The sequence below is a fragment of the Mus musculus genome, chromosome 1 (assembly GCF_000001635.26).
Source record: "Mus musculus strain C57BL/6J chromosome 1, GRCm38.p6 C57BL/6J".
In the NCBI taxonomy this organism is placed as follows: Eukaryota; Metazoa; Chordata; class Mammalia; order Rodentia; family Muridae; genus Mus; species Mus musculus.
Genome location: NC_000067.6, coordinates 53,648,953 through 53,669,170, shown reverse-complemented (window position 1 = coordinate 53,669,170; position 20,218 = coordinate 53,648,953). Strand labels below are relative to the sequence as shown.

General features: G+C 39.5%; 1 protein-coding gene across 3 annotated transcripts in view; it reads left to right on the top strand.

The window, feature by feature from the left end:
• Dnah7a (dynein, axonemal, heavy chain 7A) overlaps window positions 1-20,218 on the top strand; it is a 310,307-nt gene that overhangs the window by 38,131 nt on the left and 251,958 nt on the right. For all 3 annotated transcript variants that reach the window (XM_006496179.4, NM_001252070.1, XM_017321900.2), the window contains 2 exons: window positions 5,280-5,367; window positions 6,663-6,843. In XM_006496179.4, coding sequence (XP_006496242.1) covers window positions 5,280-5,367; window positions 6,663-6,843 — 269 coding nt within the window. The remainder of the gene's footprint in view (window positions 1-5,279; window positions 5,368-6,662; window positions 6,844-20,218) is intronic.

Genomic DNA, 20,218 nt, shown 5'->3' with positions numbered 1-20,218 from the left:
GGGCTATATTTTTGGTTGGGAGACTATTAATAACTGCTTCTATTTGTTTGGGTGATATTGGAGTTTTTAGATCATTAATCTGATTCTGATTTAACTTTGGTACCTGGTATCTGTCTAAAAATTTGTCCATTTTATCCAGGTTTTCCAGTTTTGTTGAGTATAGCCTTTTGTAGAAGGATCTGATGGTGTTTTGGATTTCCTCAGGATCTGTTGTTATGTCTCCCTTTTCATTTCTGATTTTGTTAAGCATGATGCTCTCCTTGTGCCCTCTTGCCACAGACCCTCTGGGTCCCTGGTCTGCGTAGAATGGGATTTCTTAGGCAGATGGGCAAAAGAGTTGGATGTGACAGACAGACAAACACGCGAGAGTGGTGTTCGATCTGAATGTAATGTTCTGGTTGAGTTTCAGACTTATATTACAACGAATTATCAGAAGATACAAATCACAAAAAAGACAAGATACAGTGAGATTCACCAGTAACAACAGAAAGGAATTTGCAGGGACTAATTAAATGTTTACATTAGGGATAACAAGCCCTGCCTAGGATCAGCCTAATGCCAGGCAAGAATTTCACACTTTGGGGTTAATAGCATCAGGGGGTTGTTAACTCTTGACAGGCCTTAAGAGTAATGTGTTATCACGGAGCTCTCAATTCTTAGGTCTAGTAAAACTTATCCTGTCTGGAGAGTTCCCCCTTATCAGGGTAGTATATCAACTTACTCTTGACATGGAATGTAGCCTGTAGTAAAAGATTTCTATCTCAGTGAGACTTTTCGTCTCTTTCTGCAGACAGCTGAGTTAATGGCTAGTGCTTTATTGTTTTATGGTAGTGCTTAATTAGTTACTGAATAGGTTAAACTCCTTGCTGCTATCTGGATTCTAAGAACACTGGGAAAAGGCTTTAGCTATGTTAGAATACAATCTTAAAAGGCATTTACTATAAGGTAATACTATATAGAGTGCACGTGGATCCATATACTAGACTAATGTGGATTTGAAAAATTAATTTTATGGGTTAGGGGAATAGACAAAGATCCGGGAGTAAGTTTCCTTGAAACTCTTTCCTCATGAGAAAGCTTTCAGACTTTCATCTGTCAAGCTGACTCCACCGGAGTCCCATGACACCCTCTAGTGAGTCTGGCTATGTGTTTATCTATCTTGTTGATTTTCTCAAAGAATCAACTCCTGGTTTAGTTGATTCTTTGATTAGTTCTTTTTGTTTCCACTTGGTTGATTTCACCCCTGAGTTTGATTATTTCCTGCCATCTACTTCTCTTGGGTGAATTTGCTTCCTTTTGTTCTAGAGCTTTTAGGTATGCTGTCAAGCTACTAGTGTATGATGCTCTCTCTAGTTTCTTTTTGGAGGCACTCAGAGCTATGAGTTTTCCTCTTACGAATGCTTTCCTTGTTTCTCATAAGTGTGGGTATGTTGTGACTTCATTCTCATTAAACTCTAAAAAGTCTTTATTATTTTTCTTTATTTCTTCCTTGACCAAGGTACCATTGAATAGAGTGTTTTTCAGTTTCTTTGTGAATGTTGGCTTTTTATTATTTATGTTGTTATTGAAGATCAGCCTTATTCCGTGGTGATCTGATAGTATGCATGGGACAATTTCAATATTTTTGTATCTGTTGAGGCCTGTTTTGTGACCAATTATATGGTCAGTTTTGAAGAAGGTGCCATGAGGTGCTGAGAAGAAGGTATATCCTTTTGTTTTAGGATAAAATGTTCTGTAGATATCTGTTAAGTCCATTTCTTTCATAACTTATGTTAGTTTCACTGTGTCTCTGTTTAGTTTCTGTTTCCAGGATCTGTCCATTGATGAGAGTGGTGTGTTGAAGTCTCCCATTATCATTGTGTGAGGTGTAATGTGTGCTTTGAGCTTTACTAAAGTTTCTTTAATAAATGTGGCTGCCCTTGCATTTGGAGCATAGATATTCAGAATTGAGAGTTCCTCTTGGAAGATTTTACCTTTGATTAGTATGAAGTGCCCCTCCTTGTCTTTTTTGACAACTTTGGGTTGGAAGCCCATTTTTTTTTTTTTTTTTTTTTTTTGATGTTAGAATGGCTATTGCAGCTTACTTCTTCAGACCGTTTGCTTTGAAAACTGTTTTCCAGCCTTTCATTCTGAGGTAGTGTCTGTCTTTTTCCCTGAGGTGGGTTTCCTGTAATCAGCAAAATTTTGAGTCCTGTTTGTGTAGCCAGTCTGTTAGTCTATGTCTTTTTATAGGGGAACTGAATCCATTGATATTAAGAGATATTAAGGAAAAGTAATTGTTGCTTCCTCTTATTTTTGTTGTTAGAGTTGGGGTTCTGTTCTTGTGGCTGTCTTCTTTTAAGTTTGTTGAAGGATTACTTTCTTGCTTTTTCTAGGGCATAGTTTCTGTCTTTGTATTGGTGTTTTTCCGTTATTATCCTTTGAAGAGCTGGATTCGTGGAAAGATATTGTGTGAATTTGGTTTTGTCATGGAATCCTTTGGTTTCTCCATCTATGGTAATTGAGAGTTTGGGTGGGTATAGTAGCCTGGGCTGGCATTTGTGTTCTCTTAGTGTCTGTATAACAGCTGTCCAGGATCTTCTGGCTTTCATAGTCTCTGGTGAGAAGTCTGGAGTAATTCTAATAGGTCTGCCTTTATGTGTTACTTAACCTTTTTCCCTTACTGCTTTTAGTATTCTATCTTTATTTAGTGCATTTGTTTTTCTGATTATTATGTGTCGGGAGGAATTTCTTTTCTGGTCCAGTCTATTTGGAGTTCTGTAGGCTTCTTGTATGTTCATGGGCATCTCTTTCTTTAGGTTTGGGAAGTTTTCTTCTATAATTTTGTTGAATATATTTGCTGGCCCTTTAAGTTGAAAATCTTCATTCTCATCTACTCCTATTATCTGTAAGTTTGGTCTTCTCATTGTGTCCTGGATTTCCTGGATGTTTTGAGTTAGGATCTTTTTGCATTTTGCATTTTCTTTGATTGATGTGTCCCTGTTCCCTATGGAATCTTCTGCACTTGAGATTCTCTCTTCCATCTCTTATATTCTGTTGCTGATGCTCGCATCTGTGGTTCCAGCTTTCCTAGGGTTTCTATCTCCAGAGTTGTCTCACTTTGGGTTTTCTTTATTGTTTCTACTTCCATTTTTAGATCCTGGATGGTTTTGTTCAATTCCATCACCTGTTTGGTAGTGTTTTTCTGTAACTCTCTAAGGGATTTTTATATTTCCTCCTTAAAGGCTTCTAGCTGTTTGCCTGCATTTTCCTGTATTTCCTTCTTAAAGTCCTCCATCATCATCATGAGAAGTGACTTTAGATCCATGTCTTTCTTTCCTGTGTGATGGTGTATCCAGGACTTGCTATGGTGGGAGAGTTTGGTTCTGATGATGCCAAGTAACCTTGGTTTTTGTTGCTTCTGTTCTTTGCTTGCCTCCTGCCATCTAATTATCTCAACTGCTTGCTGCCCTTAATATATCTGAATGGATCCTGTCCTTACTATAATCCCAGTTGATTCAGGACTCTTTAGAGTCCAGCTTTCTCTGTGATCCTTTGATTGTGGGCTCCTGTGAACCTGAGATTCTGGGTGTGACAGAGTTCTTTGCAGTCAAGCTCCTCTGAGATCCTGAAATAGTGGTGTGACCCAGCTCCTGTTATTCTGGAATCCTGTTGTCCTAAGATCCTGGGTGTGTTACAGTGCCTGGAAGTGGTGTCTCCTTTGAGGTCTGTGGAGCTGTCTGTTCAGTGATCCTAAGATCTCGTGGAGAGTCCTCTAGTCATGGGTGTGTCTGCAGACTCTGTACCCTCGGTGACCCGGTGCTTGTGCGGACCTGAAGGCCAGGGTGCTATTTCTTCTCTCTGACATTTAATTTCTTCTTCTGTGAACTGGGGATTTTGACTTCCAACAGTACATGTTAGGCTTAGAAATAATGCTTGCAAAACCACTAAGGCTTGACTGGTGGCAAATAGCTCTTATAGTTTCTGATGAGCAGAATGTAGACTCATGGGTCTGTAGAGCTGAGGGGATGTTGACAATCTCTCAGAGTTGATAGTGGTTTCTACAAGCCTAGTGGTCTTCTTCCTTCTGGCCTTAGTGATTACACTCTTCTAGGCATTATTCACTCTCAGGATGAAAGGTGGATGCAGATGATGTCGGAAGACTGGCAGGATGGGGGTTTCTGCACTAAAAACAAACACAAATGCCACTTACCGAATGCATTTAGAGTGGTGCAATGTGAACCCTGACTTAATGATCAGAAAACACAGTATTATTTTTATTAGTTCCTTTCTGGGCAGCAACAGCATAATGAGATTACATTTGTGGTTAGAATAATCAATTCTTATCTTCTTACCTACTTAATATTTTGAGGATTCCTCACTACTTTTGTATTGATATTCTCCTGTTTGGTAAAGATTTACTGATTACCTATGTCTATTAAATTAAATGGACTTTTATTGCATACTTTAAAACCACAATATGTTGTTCATTGAATATTGGATTCTTGGAATTAGAAGAGACAAGTTGAGAGATCTATCCTGGGTTCCTACTTTAGTATGGTTTCTTAGAAACATTTTCAATAAATCTTCAGCATCTGCTATCTGGCCAGGTGTTTTTTATTCAGTACCACTGATTTGTAGCAACAGATGACACTGGGCTCTGGACCACAAAGCAGAAGTGAAAGCTGGCCCAGCACAACCTGTCATTTGTGCTTGAGCTGTAAACTATGCCTTTCTGCACAGTGGAGCCCCAGGAAACATCAGTGTGGTTCATGTCTGGGACAACTTTTGAACTGAATTACATCAATCACAGGAGTTTTATGCACATAAACTTAAAAAAGGCAAAGGAACAAATGAGTTTCTTTGTTGCTTGGTGTCAACATATATGTCCCTAGAGATCTGAGACAAGGTCTTCAGAGAGTGTGACTGTGTTTTTTGCAAAACAGCTCTTGAATTTTCTATCGTCATTTTATTTTAATCAGATTAATAAACAACATATTTTAGGGATAATACAAGAATATGCTTTGCAAGTTCAAAGCAGAGAGAAGTCAGTTTTGTAGTAGTGAAAGCAAATGACCAAAGGCCACTGCAGGGGATGCTTCCCATGAAGTAGGTCTCAGAGAGCTCGTTCACAGTCGTCTCTGCACACATGGAGAGAAAGGGGTACCAAGCAAATATATCCAACCATTTATTATTTCTGGTGATTTAGTAGAGAATAGTCCTGATGTTTTTACACCTATGTTTTATGTTTGAACTGTCTTTGTACCTTTCTGACTCATCTTTGTTTATCACTATCTTAGGCAAAAAGATGGTGGTTTAGAGTCCGATGTCATTGATGAGAGTGGTATTCCAAAAGAGACCACTTCTGCAACGGAGAAAGACATCTCGGTAACAACTCACTTCTGTCAGTAGAACTGCAAATAGAAGGAAGAACTCAAAATACTGCATGTCCTTGAGAATTTTCTGTCATTTCTTGTGTATCTTTGTGTGTGCAGGAATGAACAGAGAGTTGCATCAGATTATTCTATTAGACAAGCATTCTCTCTCTTGCCACCTAAGGTCCCAGTCAAGCAATTCCAAACCTGCCTGATCCCTTCCTAAAGTTTGTCTCAGTCATATACATCCTTATCCAACATTATTCTTTTATGATAATTTTTCTGAGTTATGATAATGAATATTCTAAAAAACACATTAACTTTCAGAAGCAATAATTCTGGTCTTTCAAATGCATAAACATTTTTGTAAAATATATGCATTAAGAATTATAACATCATAGACTAGAGAGATGGTTTAGAGTTTAAGAGAACTGGCTGTTGTACAGGACCTGGGTTAAATCCCAAGCCCACACATGGCAGTTTATAACCATCTGTAACTCCAACAATCCCAGGGAGTCTAACATACTTTTTAAGATTCTGTGGACAACATGCATGCATGTAGTGAACAGACATACATGCAGACAAAAAAAAAGCATTGTGAATTTGAAAATATTTTGAACTTTAATTTTACCCCAAGTGTTATGTAAATAAATATGAAGAATGGAGAATTATCAGATTTTAAACTGAGAATTAACATGTATAATATTTATAGCACAATAAAAGATAGAAATGGGCTATCTTAATCAGTGTTTTACTTCTGGGCCTGGCATGGTTTTTGAAACCTCAAAGGCCACTTTAGTGACATACCTCCTTCAGCAAGGCCACATCTCTTAATCAATCCTTCCAAACAGTTCAAAAACTGGGGATGAAACACACAAATATACGAGCCCATGCCTTTCCTATTCAAACCAGCACAATTCAGTTCTGCTGTATGCTTCTAGAGTTAGTGTAAAAGGATACTGACTTGAATGCAGCTTTTATGATTGACCTCTGATCATCAAACATAAAAGTACAGACCTAATAATACATTCCAAAAGTTTACAAACATTGACCTGCAATTGAGCATGTACTCTATTCCATACCTCATCTATTTGATGATGTAACTTTGACACTTATGGTATAATTGTAAATGGTATAATTAAAAAACTTAAGAAGTCTCAAACAATGCTTATGTAACTTTCACAAAAGCCCTTTGTATTATTTATAGATACTTTGTTCTCCCCAGACGAAATTTCCCCTGTGGTTTTGTGTTCTGACCCCACTCTCCTTTACTGCAGTACTAAATCTCTGCCTCCTCACTTATCACAGAGGTATTACTACTACATTCGCCAAGGACTTGATACTGATCACGTTGCCCCAATGGAAGACTCTTGGCTGGAGCACGTATTACAATTGGTTCCAGAGCATCTGAAAGTCCTGACTAATAGCATCAAGGTCTTGTCAGATGAGATAAGAGAAGATTATCTTCTTAGTGTAAAGAAATCCATAGGTAAGTTGCTGTGTTTTCTACATTGAGTATGTGTTGCCTTAAAGGCAAGTTTTGAGTTGAAAGTTAACACCTAATTTTGACACATTCCCTTGGCTGATTTTGCTCTTTCCCACCTCATTGCTGCATTAAGACCTCACCAACTTTCTTTAATTTACTTAAGACCTTAGCCAACTTTCTTTAATTAGGTATAAATTATATTTTACATCAACTTTGCTGTTTTTAAAGATATTGTCCCTCACTAAAGGATAACACCAAGGAAAGTAATAACACATTATCTTTAGCTCCTTGAAACTTCTATTGTGTTTTAGTCAAGAGAAAGCATTAGGCACTTAGGAAGTCATCTCTTCCTGCAAGATTGTCCTTTATTTAAAACTTCCTTGGTATAGGTGAGAGAGACAAGACGAGCCCATGTGTGTGTGTTTTTATCTGTGTGCTTGTGCATTGTATATGTGTATGGTGCATGCATGTGTGTGAGCATGTGCACACTGTGTGTGTGTGTAGGTGAATAATTACCAAACATTTTAACCATTACCAACTATCATTAACATTACTCATATGAAATTCAAATATAGTTGATGACATTTTTGCTACAGACCAAAACGTGGCCACCTATGGCTCAGAAGCCATTCCTGACCACTACCTATTTTATAGTTGAGATTTCAATAGCACACAGACAATCTAATATTTTTTTAACACATTGTGTATGGCTGCTTTTGAATTATAACATCAGAGCTGAGCAGCTGAACAGAGATCTTGTGGCTCCCAAAGCAGAATTATTAACCATATGGCCTTTTGTGTAAGAGATTTGTTGAACCATGGTGTTGACTTAACAGGTTGATTTCTAAGTACGAGTAGGTAATAAGAATATTTATTTATTTATTTACATCCCAAACACTGCTCTCCCCCACCTGTTCCTTCCTTCTCAGATCCCCCCTTCCATCCTCTCTTCTCCTCTGAGAGGGTGCCCCCCTGTCCCCCCCTGTACTCCCTCCACCCTGGCACATCTCTGTCTCTGCCAGATTAGGCACATTCTCTTCCACTGAGACCATACAAGGCAGCTGTGGAGACTGAGCCTGAGCTGCATGTCTGCTACATATGTGCTGGGGGCCTCATTCCAAGCCTGTGTGTGATCTTTGGTGGCTGGCTCAGTCTCTGAGAGCTCCTAGAGGTGCAGGTTAGTTGACTCTGTTGGTCTTCCTGTTGGGCTCCCTCCCCCTTTAGGGTCTCCACTCCTTCCCCAACTCTTCCACAAGTGTCCCTGACTTCTGTTCAGTGTTTCACTGTGAGTATCTGCATGTGTTTCAGTCTTCTTCTGTTGGGTCCTCTCAGAGGACAGTTATGCTAAGTTCCTGTCTGCAAGCATAACAGAGTATCATCAATATCAGGGATTAGTGCTTGCCTATGGGATAAGTTTTGATCTGGGCTGGTTTTTGGTTGGCTTTTCCTTCAGTCTCTGCTCCATCCCTGCATTGTTTTTAGACAGGAAGAATTTTTGGGTTGGAAGTTTTGTAGGTGGGTTAGTGTCCTTATCCCTCCAGTGGGGTCCTCCCAAGCTACAAGAGGTGGCCTCTTCAGGTTGCATGTCTACCACTGCTAGGCATCTTGGCTAAGGTCACCTGCATTGACTCCTGGGAGTCTACCCTATCCTAGGTCTCTGGGACTTCCTTCAGATTCTTGACCCCTCCAGCCAGCTGCAGATTTCCATTCATTATCCTGGCACTCTGGGACTCTTTCTTATCCCTCCCCACACCTTATTCTGCCTCCCCATTTCCCTCCCCACCCCTGATCTGTTCCCTCCTCCCCTCTGCCTATGACGATTTTATTTCCCCTTCTAAGTGCGATTCAAGCATCCTCACTTGTGCATTCCTCCTTGTTTAACTTTTTTGGATCTATGGGTTGTATCATGGGTATTTGTACTTTATGACTAATTTCCACTTATCAGGACACACAATGGATGTCCTTTTAGGTCTGTGTTGCCTTACTCAGAATGATATTTTCTAGGTCCATCCATTTGCCTGCAAAATTCATGATATCCTTGCTTTTAATAGCTGAATAGTATTCCATTGAGTAAATGAGCCACATTTTCTGTATTCATTCTTCAGGTGAAGGATATGTGGGTTGTTTTCAGTTACTGGCTATTATGAATAAAGCTGCTATGAACATAGTGGAGCACATGTCCTTGGGGCATGGTGTGGCATCTTTCAGATTTATGTCCAGGAGTGATAAATTTGTGTCTTCAGGTAGAACTATTTCCAATTTTCTGAGAAACCACCAGATTGATTTCCAGAGTGGCTGTACAAGTTTGAAATCCCACCAACAATGGAGTAGTGTTCCTCCTTCTCCACAGCATGGGCTGTCCCTTGAGTTTTTTATCTTAGCCATTTTGATTGGTGTAAGGTGGAATCTCAGGGTTGTTTTGATTTTCCATTTCCCTGATGACTATGGATGTTTAGCATTTCTTTGAGTGCTTCTTGGGCATTTGAGATTCCTCTGCTGAGAAGTCTTTGTTTAGCTCTGTACCTCATTTTTTAATTGGGTTATTTGTTTTGCTGGAGTTTAACTTCTTGAGTTCTTTATACATTTGGTTATTACCCCTCAATCAGATTTAGGGATAGTGAAGATCTTTTCCCTATCTGTAGGTTGCTGTTTTGTTCTATTAATAGTGTCCTTTGCCTTAAAGGAGCTTTTCAGTTTCATGAGGTCCCATTTATCAATTATTGATCTTAGAGCCTGAGCCATTATTGTTTTGTTCAGGAAACTGTCTCCTGTAGCAAAGTGTTCAAGACAATTTCCCACTTTTTCTTCTATTAGATTCAGTCTATCCTGTTTTATGTTGATGTCCTTGATCCGCTTGGACTAGAGTTTTGTGCAGTGTGATAAATATGGATATATTTGCATTCTTCTACATGCAGACATCTAGGTCTTTGATTCTATTCTATTTTTTTTTATTACGTATTTTCTTCAATTACATTTCCAATGCTATCCCAAAAGTCCCCCCCCCCACTCCCCTACCCACCCATTCCCATTTTTTGGCCCTGGCATTCCCCTGTACTGGGGCATATAACATTTGCCTCACCAATGGGCCTCTCTTTCCAGTGATGGCCGACTAGGTCATCTTTTGATACATATGCAGCTAGAGTCAAGAGCTCTTGGGTACTGGTTAGTTCATAATGTTGTTCCTCTGATAGGGTTGCAGAACTCTTTAGCTCCTTGGATACTTTCTCTAGCTCCTCCATTGGGGGCCCTGTGATCCATCCAATAGCTGACTGTGAGCATCCACTTCTGTGTTTGCTAGGCCCCGGCCTAGTCTCACAAGGGACAGTTATATCACCGTCCTTGCAACAAAGGCTTGTTAGTGTATGCAATGGTGTCATCGCTTGGAGGCTAATTATGGGATGGATCCCTGGATATGGCAGTCTCTAGATGGTCCATCTTTTTGTCTCAGCTCCAAACTTTGTCTCTGTAACTCCTTCCATGGGTGATTGTTTCAAATTCTAAGAATGAGCAAAGTGTCCACACTTTGGTCTTCGTTCTTCTTCAGTTTCATGTGTTTTGCAAATTGTATCTTATATCTCACTATACTAAGTTTCTGGGTTAATATTCACTTATCAGTGAGTACATATCATTTGAGTTCTTTTGTAATTGCGTTACCTCACTCAGGATAATGCCCTCCAGGTCCATCCATTTCCTAGGAATTTGGTGAATTCATTCTTTTTAATAGCTGAGTAGTACTCCATTGTGTAAATGTACCACATTTTTTGTATCCATTCCTGTTGAGGGACATCTGGGTTCTTTCCAGCTCCTGGCTATTATAAATAAGACTGCTATGAACATAGTGGAGCATGTGTCTTTCTTACCGGTTGGGACATCTTCTGGATATATGTCCAGGAGAGGTATGGCGGGATCCTCTGGTAGTACTATGTCCAATTTTCTGAGGAACCGCCAGACTGATTTCCAGAGTGGTTGTACAAGCTTGCAATCCCACCAACAATGGAGGAGTGTTCCTCTTTCTCCACATCCTCGCCAGCATCTGCTGTCACCTGAATTTTTGATCTTAGCCATTCTGACTGGTGTGAGATGGAATCTCAGGGTTGTTTTGATTTGCATTTCTCTGATGATTAAGGATGCTGAGCATTTTTTCAGGTGTTTATCAGCCATTTGGTATTCCTCAGGTGAGAATTCTTTGTTTAGCTCTAAGCCCCATTTTTTAATGGGGTTATTTGATTTTCAGGAGTCCACCTTCTTTTACCTGTGATGAGTATGAAGTGTCCCTCCTTGTCTTTTTTGATAACTTTGGGTTGGAAGTTGATTTTATTCGATATTAGAATGGCTACTCCAGCTTGTTCCTTCAGACCATTTTCTTGGAAAATTGTTTCCCAGCCTTTTACTCTGAGGTAGTGTCTGTCTTTTTCCCTGAGATGGGTTTCCTGAAAGCAGCAGAATGTTGGGTCCTGTTTATGTAGCCAGTCTGTTAGTCTGTGTCTTTTTATTGGGGAATTGAGTCCATTGATATTAAGAGATATTAAGGAAAAGTAATTGTTGCTTCCTTTTATTTTTGTTGTTAGAGTTGGCATTCTGTTCTTGTGACTGTCTTCTTTTTGGTTTGTTGAGGGATCACTTTCTTGCTTTTTCTAGGGCATGATTTCTGTCATTGAATTGGTTTTTTTCTGTTATTATCCTTTGAAGGGCTGGATTTGTGGACAGATAATGTGTGAATTTGGTTTTGTCCTAGAATACTTTGGTTTCTCCATCTATGGTAATTAGAGTTTGCCTGGGTATTGTAGCCTGGGCTGGCATTTGTGTTCTCTTAGTGTCTGTATAACATCTGTCCAGGCTCTTCTGGCTTTCATAGTCTCTGGTGAAAAATCTGGTGTAATTCTGATAGGCCTGCCTTTATATGTTACTTGACCTTTCTCCCTTACTGCTTTTAATATTCTCTCTTTATTTAGTGCATTTGTTTTTCTGATTATTAAGTGTCGGGAGGAATTTCTTTTCTGGTCCAGTCTATTTGGAGTTCTGTAGGCTTCTTGTATGATCATGGCCATGTCTTTCTTTAGGTTTGGGAAGTTTTCTTCTATTATTTTGTTGAATATATTTGCTGGCCCTTTAAGTTGAAAATCTTCATTCTCATCAACTCCTATTATCCGTAGGTTTGGTCTTCTCATTGTGTCCTGGATTTCCTGGATGTTTTGAGTTAGGATCTTTTTGCGTTTTGTATTATCTTTGATTGTTGTGCTGATGTTCTCTATGGAATCTTCTGCACCTGAGATTCTCTCTTCCATCTCTTGTATTCTGTTGCTGATGCTCGCGTCTGTGGTTCCAGATTTCTTTCCTAGGGTTTCTATCTCCAGCGTTGCCTCACTTTGGGTTTTCTTTATTGTGTCTACTTCCCTTTTTAGGTCTAGTATGGTTTTGTTCATTTCCATCACCTGTTTGTTTGTGTTTTCTTGTTTTTCTATAAGGACTTCTACCTGTTTGGTTGTGTTTTCCTGCTTTTCTTTAAGGACTTGTAACTCTTTAGCAGTGTTCTCCTGTGTTTCTTTAAGTGAGTTATTAAAGTTCTTCTTGATGTCCTCTACCATCATCATGAGATATGCTTTTAAATCCGGGTCTAGCTTTTCGGTTGTGCTGGGGTGCCCAGGACTAGGTGGGGTGGGAGTGCTGTGTTCTGATGATGGTGAGTGGTCTTGATTTCTGTTAGTAGGATTCTTTCATTTGCCTTTCGCCATCTGGTATTCTCTGGAGCTAGTTGTTATAGTTGTCTTTGGTTAGGGCTTATTCCTCAGGTGATTATATTAGCCTCTATCAGCAGACCTGGGAGACTAGCTCTATCCTTAGTTTCAGTGGTCAGAGTACTCTCTGCAGGCAAACTCTCCTCTTTCAGGGTAGGTGCCCAGATATCTGGTGTTCGAACCTGCCTCCTGTCAGAAGTTGTGTTTCGCTCACCAGAGGTCTTAAGTTCCCGTGGAGGGTCTTGTGAGGATCTTGGGGGTGTCCAGAAACTCTGTGCACAAGAAAGTCCACTGCTGGAGTGAGCTGGAAGGGACTTGTACCCCTGATCAGGCCAGGTTATCTGCTTCCTTAGTTAATGCAGTCTCAGGTCCCACGCGATTGGATTGGAGCAGATGCTGTGTTCCACTCACCAGAGGTCTTAGGATTCCGTGGGGAATCCTGTGTGGTTCCTTGCGGGTGTCTGGAGACTCCGCGGGCAAGGCACCCTGGTGCTGGAGTGGGCCAGAAGCGACTTGTCTCCAATTTCTTTCTCTGCCCATTTATCATTTGTATAAAGAAGGGCACCTTGCTCAAGTTGTTTTTCAGCTGTAGGAGTTCTCAGGTAGAATTTTGGAGATTGCTTTTATATACATACTACCATGTAATCCAAGAATTGTGATACCTTCCCTTCTTCCTTTTCAGTTTGTATCCTCTTGATCTCCTTTTGTTGTCTTATTGCTTTAGTTAGAACTTCAAGTGTATATTAAATAGATAGGGAGAGAAGCGGCAGCCTTGTCTTTTTTTTTTTTCAAAAACAATTTTTTATTAGATATTTTCTTCATTTACATTTCAAATACTATCCCAAAAGTCCCAACCCACCCATTCCCGCTTCCTGGACCTGGCATTCCACTGTACTGGGGCATATAATCTTTGAAAGACCAAGGGCCTCTCCTCCCATTGATGGCCTACTAGGCCATCCTCTGTAACATAGGGCAGCATTGTCTTTGTTTTTTATACATTTTTATTAGGTATTTTCCTCATTTACATTTCCAATGCTATCCCAAAAGTCCCCCATACCCTCCCCCAACCCCCACACTACCCTACACATCTACTCCTACTTTTTAGCCCTGGCATTCCCCTGTACTGGGGCATATAAAGTTTGCATGTACAATGGGCCTCTCTTTCCAGTGATGGCCGACTAGGCCATCTTTTGATACATATGCAGCTAGAGTCAAGAGCTCCGGGGTACTGGTTAGTTCATAATGTTGTTCCATCTATAGGGTTGCAGAAGCCTTTAGCTCCTTGGGTACTTTCACTAGCTTCTCCATTGGGGGCCCTGTGATCCATCCAATAGCTGACTGTGAGCATCCACTTATGTTTTTGCTAGGCCCCGACATAGTCTCACAAGAGACAGCTATATCTGGGTCCTTTCAGCAAAATCTTGCTAGTGTATGCAATGGTGTCAGCATTTGGAGGCTGATTATGGGATGGATCCCTGGATATGGCAGTCTCTAGATGGTCCATCCTTTTGTCTCAGCTCCAAACTTTGTCTCTGTAACTCCTTCCATGGGTGTTATGTTCCCATTTCTAAGAAGGGGCAAAATGTCCACACTTTGATCTTTGCTCTTCTTGAGTTGGATGTGTTTTGCAAATTGTAACTTATATCTTGAGTATTCTAAGTTTCTGGGCTAATATGCACTTATCAGTGAGTACATATCATTTGAGTTCTTTTGTGATTGTGTTACCTCACTCAGGATAATGCCCTCCAGGTCCATCCATTTGCCTAGGAATTTCATAAATTCATTCTTTTTAATAGCTGAGTAGTACTCCATTGTGTAAATATACCACATTTTTTTTATATCCATCCTTAACTTTGAGGATTTTAACTTTGATGAGTATGAAGTGTCCCTCCTTGTCTTTTTTTGATAACTTTGGGTTGGAAGTCAATTTTATTCGATATTAGAACGGCTACTCCAGCTTGTTTCTTCAGACCATTTGCTTGGAAAATTGTTTTCCAGTCTTTTACTCTGAGGTAGTGTCTGTCTTTTTCCATGAGATGGGTTTCCTGAAAGCAGCAGAATGTTGGGTCCTGTTTGTGTAGCCAGTCTGATAGTCTATGTCTTTTTATTGGGGAATTGAGTCCATTGATATTAAGAGATATTAAGGAAAAGTAATTGTTGCTTCCTTTTATTTTTGTTGTGAGAGTTGGCATTCTGTTCTTGTGGCTATCTTCTTTTAGGTTTGTTGAAGGATTACTTTCTTGCTTTTTCTAGGGCGTGGTTTCCATCCTTGTAATGTTTTTTTTTTCTGTTATTATCCTTTGAAGGGCTGGGTTCGTGGAAAGATAATGTGTGAATTTGGTTTTGTCCTGGAATACTTTGGTTTCTTCATCTGTATTAGTCAGGGTTCTCTAGAGTCACAGAACTTATGGATAGTCTCTAGATAGTAAAGGAATTTATTGATGACTTATAGTAGGCAGCCCAATTCCCAACAATGGTTCAGTTGTGGCTGTGAATGGAAGTCCAAGAATCTAGAGTTACTCAGTCTCACACAGCAAGCAGGCAAAGGAGCAAGAAGTAGACTCCTTTCTTCCAATGTCCTTATATTGTCTCCAGCAGAAGGGGTAGCCCAGATTAAAGGTGTGTTCCACCACACCTTTAATCCCAGATGAAAGGTGTAGCCTAGATTAAAGGTGTGTTCCTTAAACTGGGAGATTTAATCTTCTGGAATCCATAGCCACTATGGCTCAAGATCTCCCTACCAAGATCCAGATAAGGATCTCCAAGCCTCCAGATAAGGGTCACTGGTGAGCCTTCCAATTCTGTATTGTAGTTCATTCCAAATATAGTCAAGTTGACAACCAGGAATAGCCACTACACCATCTAAGGTAATTGAGAGTTTGGCTGGGTATAGTAGCCTGGGCTGGAATTTGTGTTCTCTTATTGTCTTTATAACATCTGTCCAGGATCTTTTGGCTTTCATAGTCTCTGGTGAAAAGTCTGGTATAATTCTGATAGGCCTGCCTTTATATGTTACTTGACCTTTTTCCCTTAGTGCTTTTAATATTCTATCTTTATTTAGTGCATTTGTTGTTCTGATTATTATGTGTCGGGAGGAATTTCTTTTCTGGTCCAGTCTATTTGGAGTTCTGTAGGTTTTTTGTATATTCATGGGCATCTCTTTCTTTATGTTTGGGAAGTTTTCTTCTATAATTTTGTTGAAGATATTTGCTGGCCCTTTAAGTTGAAAATCTTCATTCTCATCTACTCCTATTATCTGTAGGTTTGGTCTTCTCATTGTGTCCTGGATTTCCTGGATGTTTTGAGTTAGGATCTTTTTGCATTTTGTATTTTCTTTGATTGTTGTGCTGATGTTCTCCAGGGAATCTTCTGCTCCTGAGAGTCTCTCTTCCATCTCTTTTATTCTGTAGCTGATCCTCTCATCAATGGTTTCAGATTTCTTTCCTAGGTTTCTATCTCCAGAGTTGCCTCACTTTGGATTTTCTTTATTGTGTCTACTTCCCTTTTTAGGTATTGGATGGTTTTATTCAATTTCATCACCTGTTTGGTCGTGTTTTCCTGCAATTCTTTAAGGGATTTTTGTGCTTCCTCTTTAAGGTCTTCTACGTATTTAGCAGTGTTCTCCTGTATTTCTTTAAGTGAGTTGTCGAAGTCCTTCACGATATCCTCTACCATCATCATGAGATATGCTTTTAAATCAGGGTCTATCTTTTCGGGTGTGTTGGGGTGTCCTGGACTGGGTGTTGTGGGAGTGCTTTGTTCTGATGATGGTGAGTGGTCTTGGTTTCTTTAGTAAGATTCTTTCGTTTGCCTTTGCCATCTGGTAATCTCTGGAGTTAGTTGTTGTAGTTGTCTCTGGTTAGAGCTTGTTCCTCCGGTGATTATGTTAGCCTTTATAAGCAGACCTGGGAGACTAGTTCTCTCCTGATTTTCAGTGTTCAGAGTACTCTCTGCAGGCAAGCTCTCCTCTTGCAGGGAAGGTGCCCAGATATCTGGTGTTAGAACCAGCCTCCTGGCAGAAGTTGTGATCCACTCACCAGAAGTCTTGAGATCCCGTGGAGGGTTCCTGTGGGTACCTTGTGGGTGTCCTCAGACTCCGGGCCCAAGGTACCTTGGTGCTGGCGTGGATCGGAAGGAACTTGTGCCCCTGATCAGGCTGGGTTTTCTGCTTCCCTAATTAATGCAGTCTCAGGTCCTGTGAGATTGGATTGGAGCAGAAGCTGTGCTCCACTCACCAGAGGTCTTAAGATCCCGTGGAGTGTCCTGGGGGTACCTTGTGGGTGTCCACAGACTCCGCGCCCAAGGTTTTCCAGTGCTGGCGTGGACCGGAAGGGACCAGCCTTGTCTTGTTCCTGGTTTTAGTGGGATTGCTTCAAGTTTCTCACCATTTAATTTAACGTTGACTATTGGCTTGCTATATATATTTAGGTATGTACCTTGAATTCCTGATCTCTCCAAGACTTTTAACATAAAGAGATGTTAAATTTTGTCAAAAACTGTTTCAATATCTAAGAAAATGTTCATGTGATCTTTCTTCTTTCAGTTTGTTTATGTAGTAGATTACATTGATGAATTTTCATATATTGAACCATCCCTTCATCCCTGAAGTAAAGTCTACTTGATTGTAGTGAAAATTTTTTTCAATGTTTTTGTGAGAGTTTTATTGAGTATTGAGTAGTTTTGCATCAATGTTCATAGATGAAATTGGTTTAAAGTTCTCTTTCTTTGTTGAGTCTTTGTGTGCTTTAGGTATCAGGATAATTTTGGCTTCATAGAATGAATTAGGTAGTTTTCCTTCTGTTTCCTTTTTGTGGAATAGTTTGAGGAGCATTGTTGGTATTAGCTCTTCTTTGAAAGCCTGGTAGAATTCTGTACTAAAACCATCTGACTTGGGGATCTTTGTTTGAAAGTTCTTAATGATTGCTTCCATTTCCTTAGGAGTTATGGGACTGTTTAAATGGTTTACCTGATCTTGATTTAACTTTGGTATGTGTTATCTGTCTAGAAAACCATTCATTTCTTTAAGATTTTCCATTTTTGTTTTGTATAGGTTTGTGAAGTAAGATCTAATGATTTTGTGAATTTCCTCAATTTCTGTTGTTATCTATCTTTTCTGATTTTGTTAATTTGGATACTGTCTCTGTGCCTTTTAGTTAGTTTAGCTAAGGGTTTGTCTATCCTGTTGATTTTCTCAAAGAACCAGCTCTTAGTTTTGTTGATTCTTTGTATTGTTCTCTTTGCTTCTAATTGGATTGATTTCAGCCCTGAGTTTGACTATTTCCTTCCCTCTACTCTTGAGTTCCTTTGCTTCTTTTTGTCCTAGAGCTTTCTGGTGTGATGTTAAGTTGCTAGTATGAGATCTCTCCAATTTTCTAATGAAGTCACTTAGTGATATGACTTTTCCTCTCAGTACTACTTTCATCGTTTCCTTGAAGTCTGGGTATGTTGTGCCTTCATTTTCATTGAATTATAGAAAGACTTTAATTTTCTTCTTTATTTCTTCCCTGTCCAGGTGATCATTGAGTAAAGAATTGTTCAGTTTTCCTGAGTATTTGGGGTTTCTGTGGTTTCTGTTGTTTAAGTTCATCATTAATCTGTGATTGTCTGATAGAATACAGTGGGTTATTTCAATCATCTTGTACCTTTTGAGGCTTGCTTTGTGCCTGATTATGTGGTCAGTTTTGGATAAGGTTCTGTGAGGTGCTGAGAAGGTATACTATTTTGTTTAGTGTGTGAAAGGTTCTGTATATAATCTATTAAATTCATTTGGTTTACAACATGTTAGTTTCATGTTCTATTGTTCAATTTCTGTTTTAATGGCCTGTCCATTAGTCAAAGTAGGGAGTTGAAGTCTCTCACCATTATTGTATGAGGTTCAATGTGTAATTTGCACTTTAATAATGTTTCTTTTACAAATATGGGTGCCTTTGTATTTGGGGCATAGGTTTTCATAATGGAGTTGTCATCTTGGTGGATTTTTTTCCTTTGATGAGTTTGAAATGACCTTCCCCTTCTCTTGTGATAACTTTTGGTTGAAAGTCTATTTCATTAGGTATTAGAATGGCTACTCTAACTTGTTTGCTTGGAAAATATTTTCCAGCCCTTTACTCTGAGGTAGTGGCTATCTTTGTTGCTGGAGTGTGTTTTTTGTATGCAACAAAATGATGGATCCTGCTTATGTATCCAGTCTGTTAGCCTGTGTCATTTTTGGCAAATTGAGTCCATTGCTACTGAGAGATATTAATGACCAATGATTGTTAGTTTCTTTTATTTTGTTGTTAGAGGTATTACTGTATCTGTGGTTCTCTTCTTTTGGTTTTGCCTGAGATGATTCATTTCTTGTGTTTTCTTGGGTGTACTTCTTGCCTTGTTTTAGAGTGTTTCTTCTAGTATTCTCTGTAGTGCTGAATTAGTAGAAAGGTATTGCTTAAATATGGTTTTGTCATGGAATATTTTAGTTTCTCCATTTATGGTAATCAAGAGATTTGCTAATTAGAGTAATCTAGGTTGACATCTGTGGTCTCTTGGGGTATGTAAGACATCCGTCCAGGATCTTCTGGCTTTTAGAGTCTCTGTTGAGAAGTCAGGTGTAATTCTGATAGGTCTGCCTTTACATGTTACGTGGCTTTTTCCCTTGTAGCTTTTAATATTCTTTCTTTGTTCTGTGCACTTAGTACTTTGAGCATTGTATGGTGGTAAGATTTTCCTTTTTAGTCCAATCTATATGGTGTTCTGTAAGTTTCTTGTATGTTTATAGCTATCTTTCTTTAGGTTTGGGAAGTTTTAGTCTATGATTTTTGTTGAGGATGTTCTCTAGCCCTTTGAACTGGGAATCTTCACCCTTTTCTATTCCTTTTATTCTTAGGTTTGGTATTTTCATAGTGACCCAAATATCGTGGATGTTTTTGAGTTAGGCACTTTTTACATTTGGCATTTTCTTTGATTGATGTGTGCATTCCTTCTATGGTATCTTCTACACCTGGAATTTTCTCTTCTATCTCTCTGTACTCTGTTAGTGATGTTTGTATGTCTATAGTTCTCTATAGTTCTTTCCTAGGTTTTCCATCTCCAGGTTTGCCTCCATTTGTGTTTTCTTTATTGCTTCTATTTCAATTTTTAGTTCTTGGACCACTTTATTCATTTCCTGTTCGTTTGATTGTTTCCCCCCCATACCCCCTGTATTTCTTTAAGGGACTTATTTGTTCACTCTTTAAGGACTTCTACCTGTTTGATTGTGTTTTGCTGTATTACCTTAAGGGAATTATCTATATTCTTCTTAAAGGCCTCTGACATCTTCATGAGATGGGATTTAAGGTCACAGCCCTGCTCTTCAGGTGTGCTAAGATATCCAGGGCTTGCTGTAGTAGAAGAGCTGGGATTTCTGATGGTGCCATGATGTATTGGCTTCTGTTGATTATATTTTTGTGTTTTCCTTCACCATCTGGTTGTCTCTGGTGTTGGCTGGCCTGGGTGTGCCAGGTTAAAGCAGATATCCTAGGAGGTTGGCAGAGCTGTGGGTTGAGGCAAGGTGTGCTGATTCACAACTGTTGTCAGTGTATGTGCAGACCAGAAGCAAGAATAATTTTTATAACAGCCATTTTTGGCCCAATCTAGACTAAAGTCCCTGAAGCCAGAACCTTAGA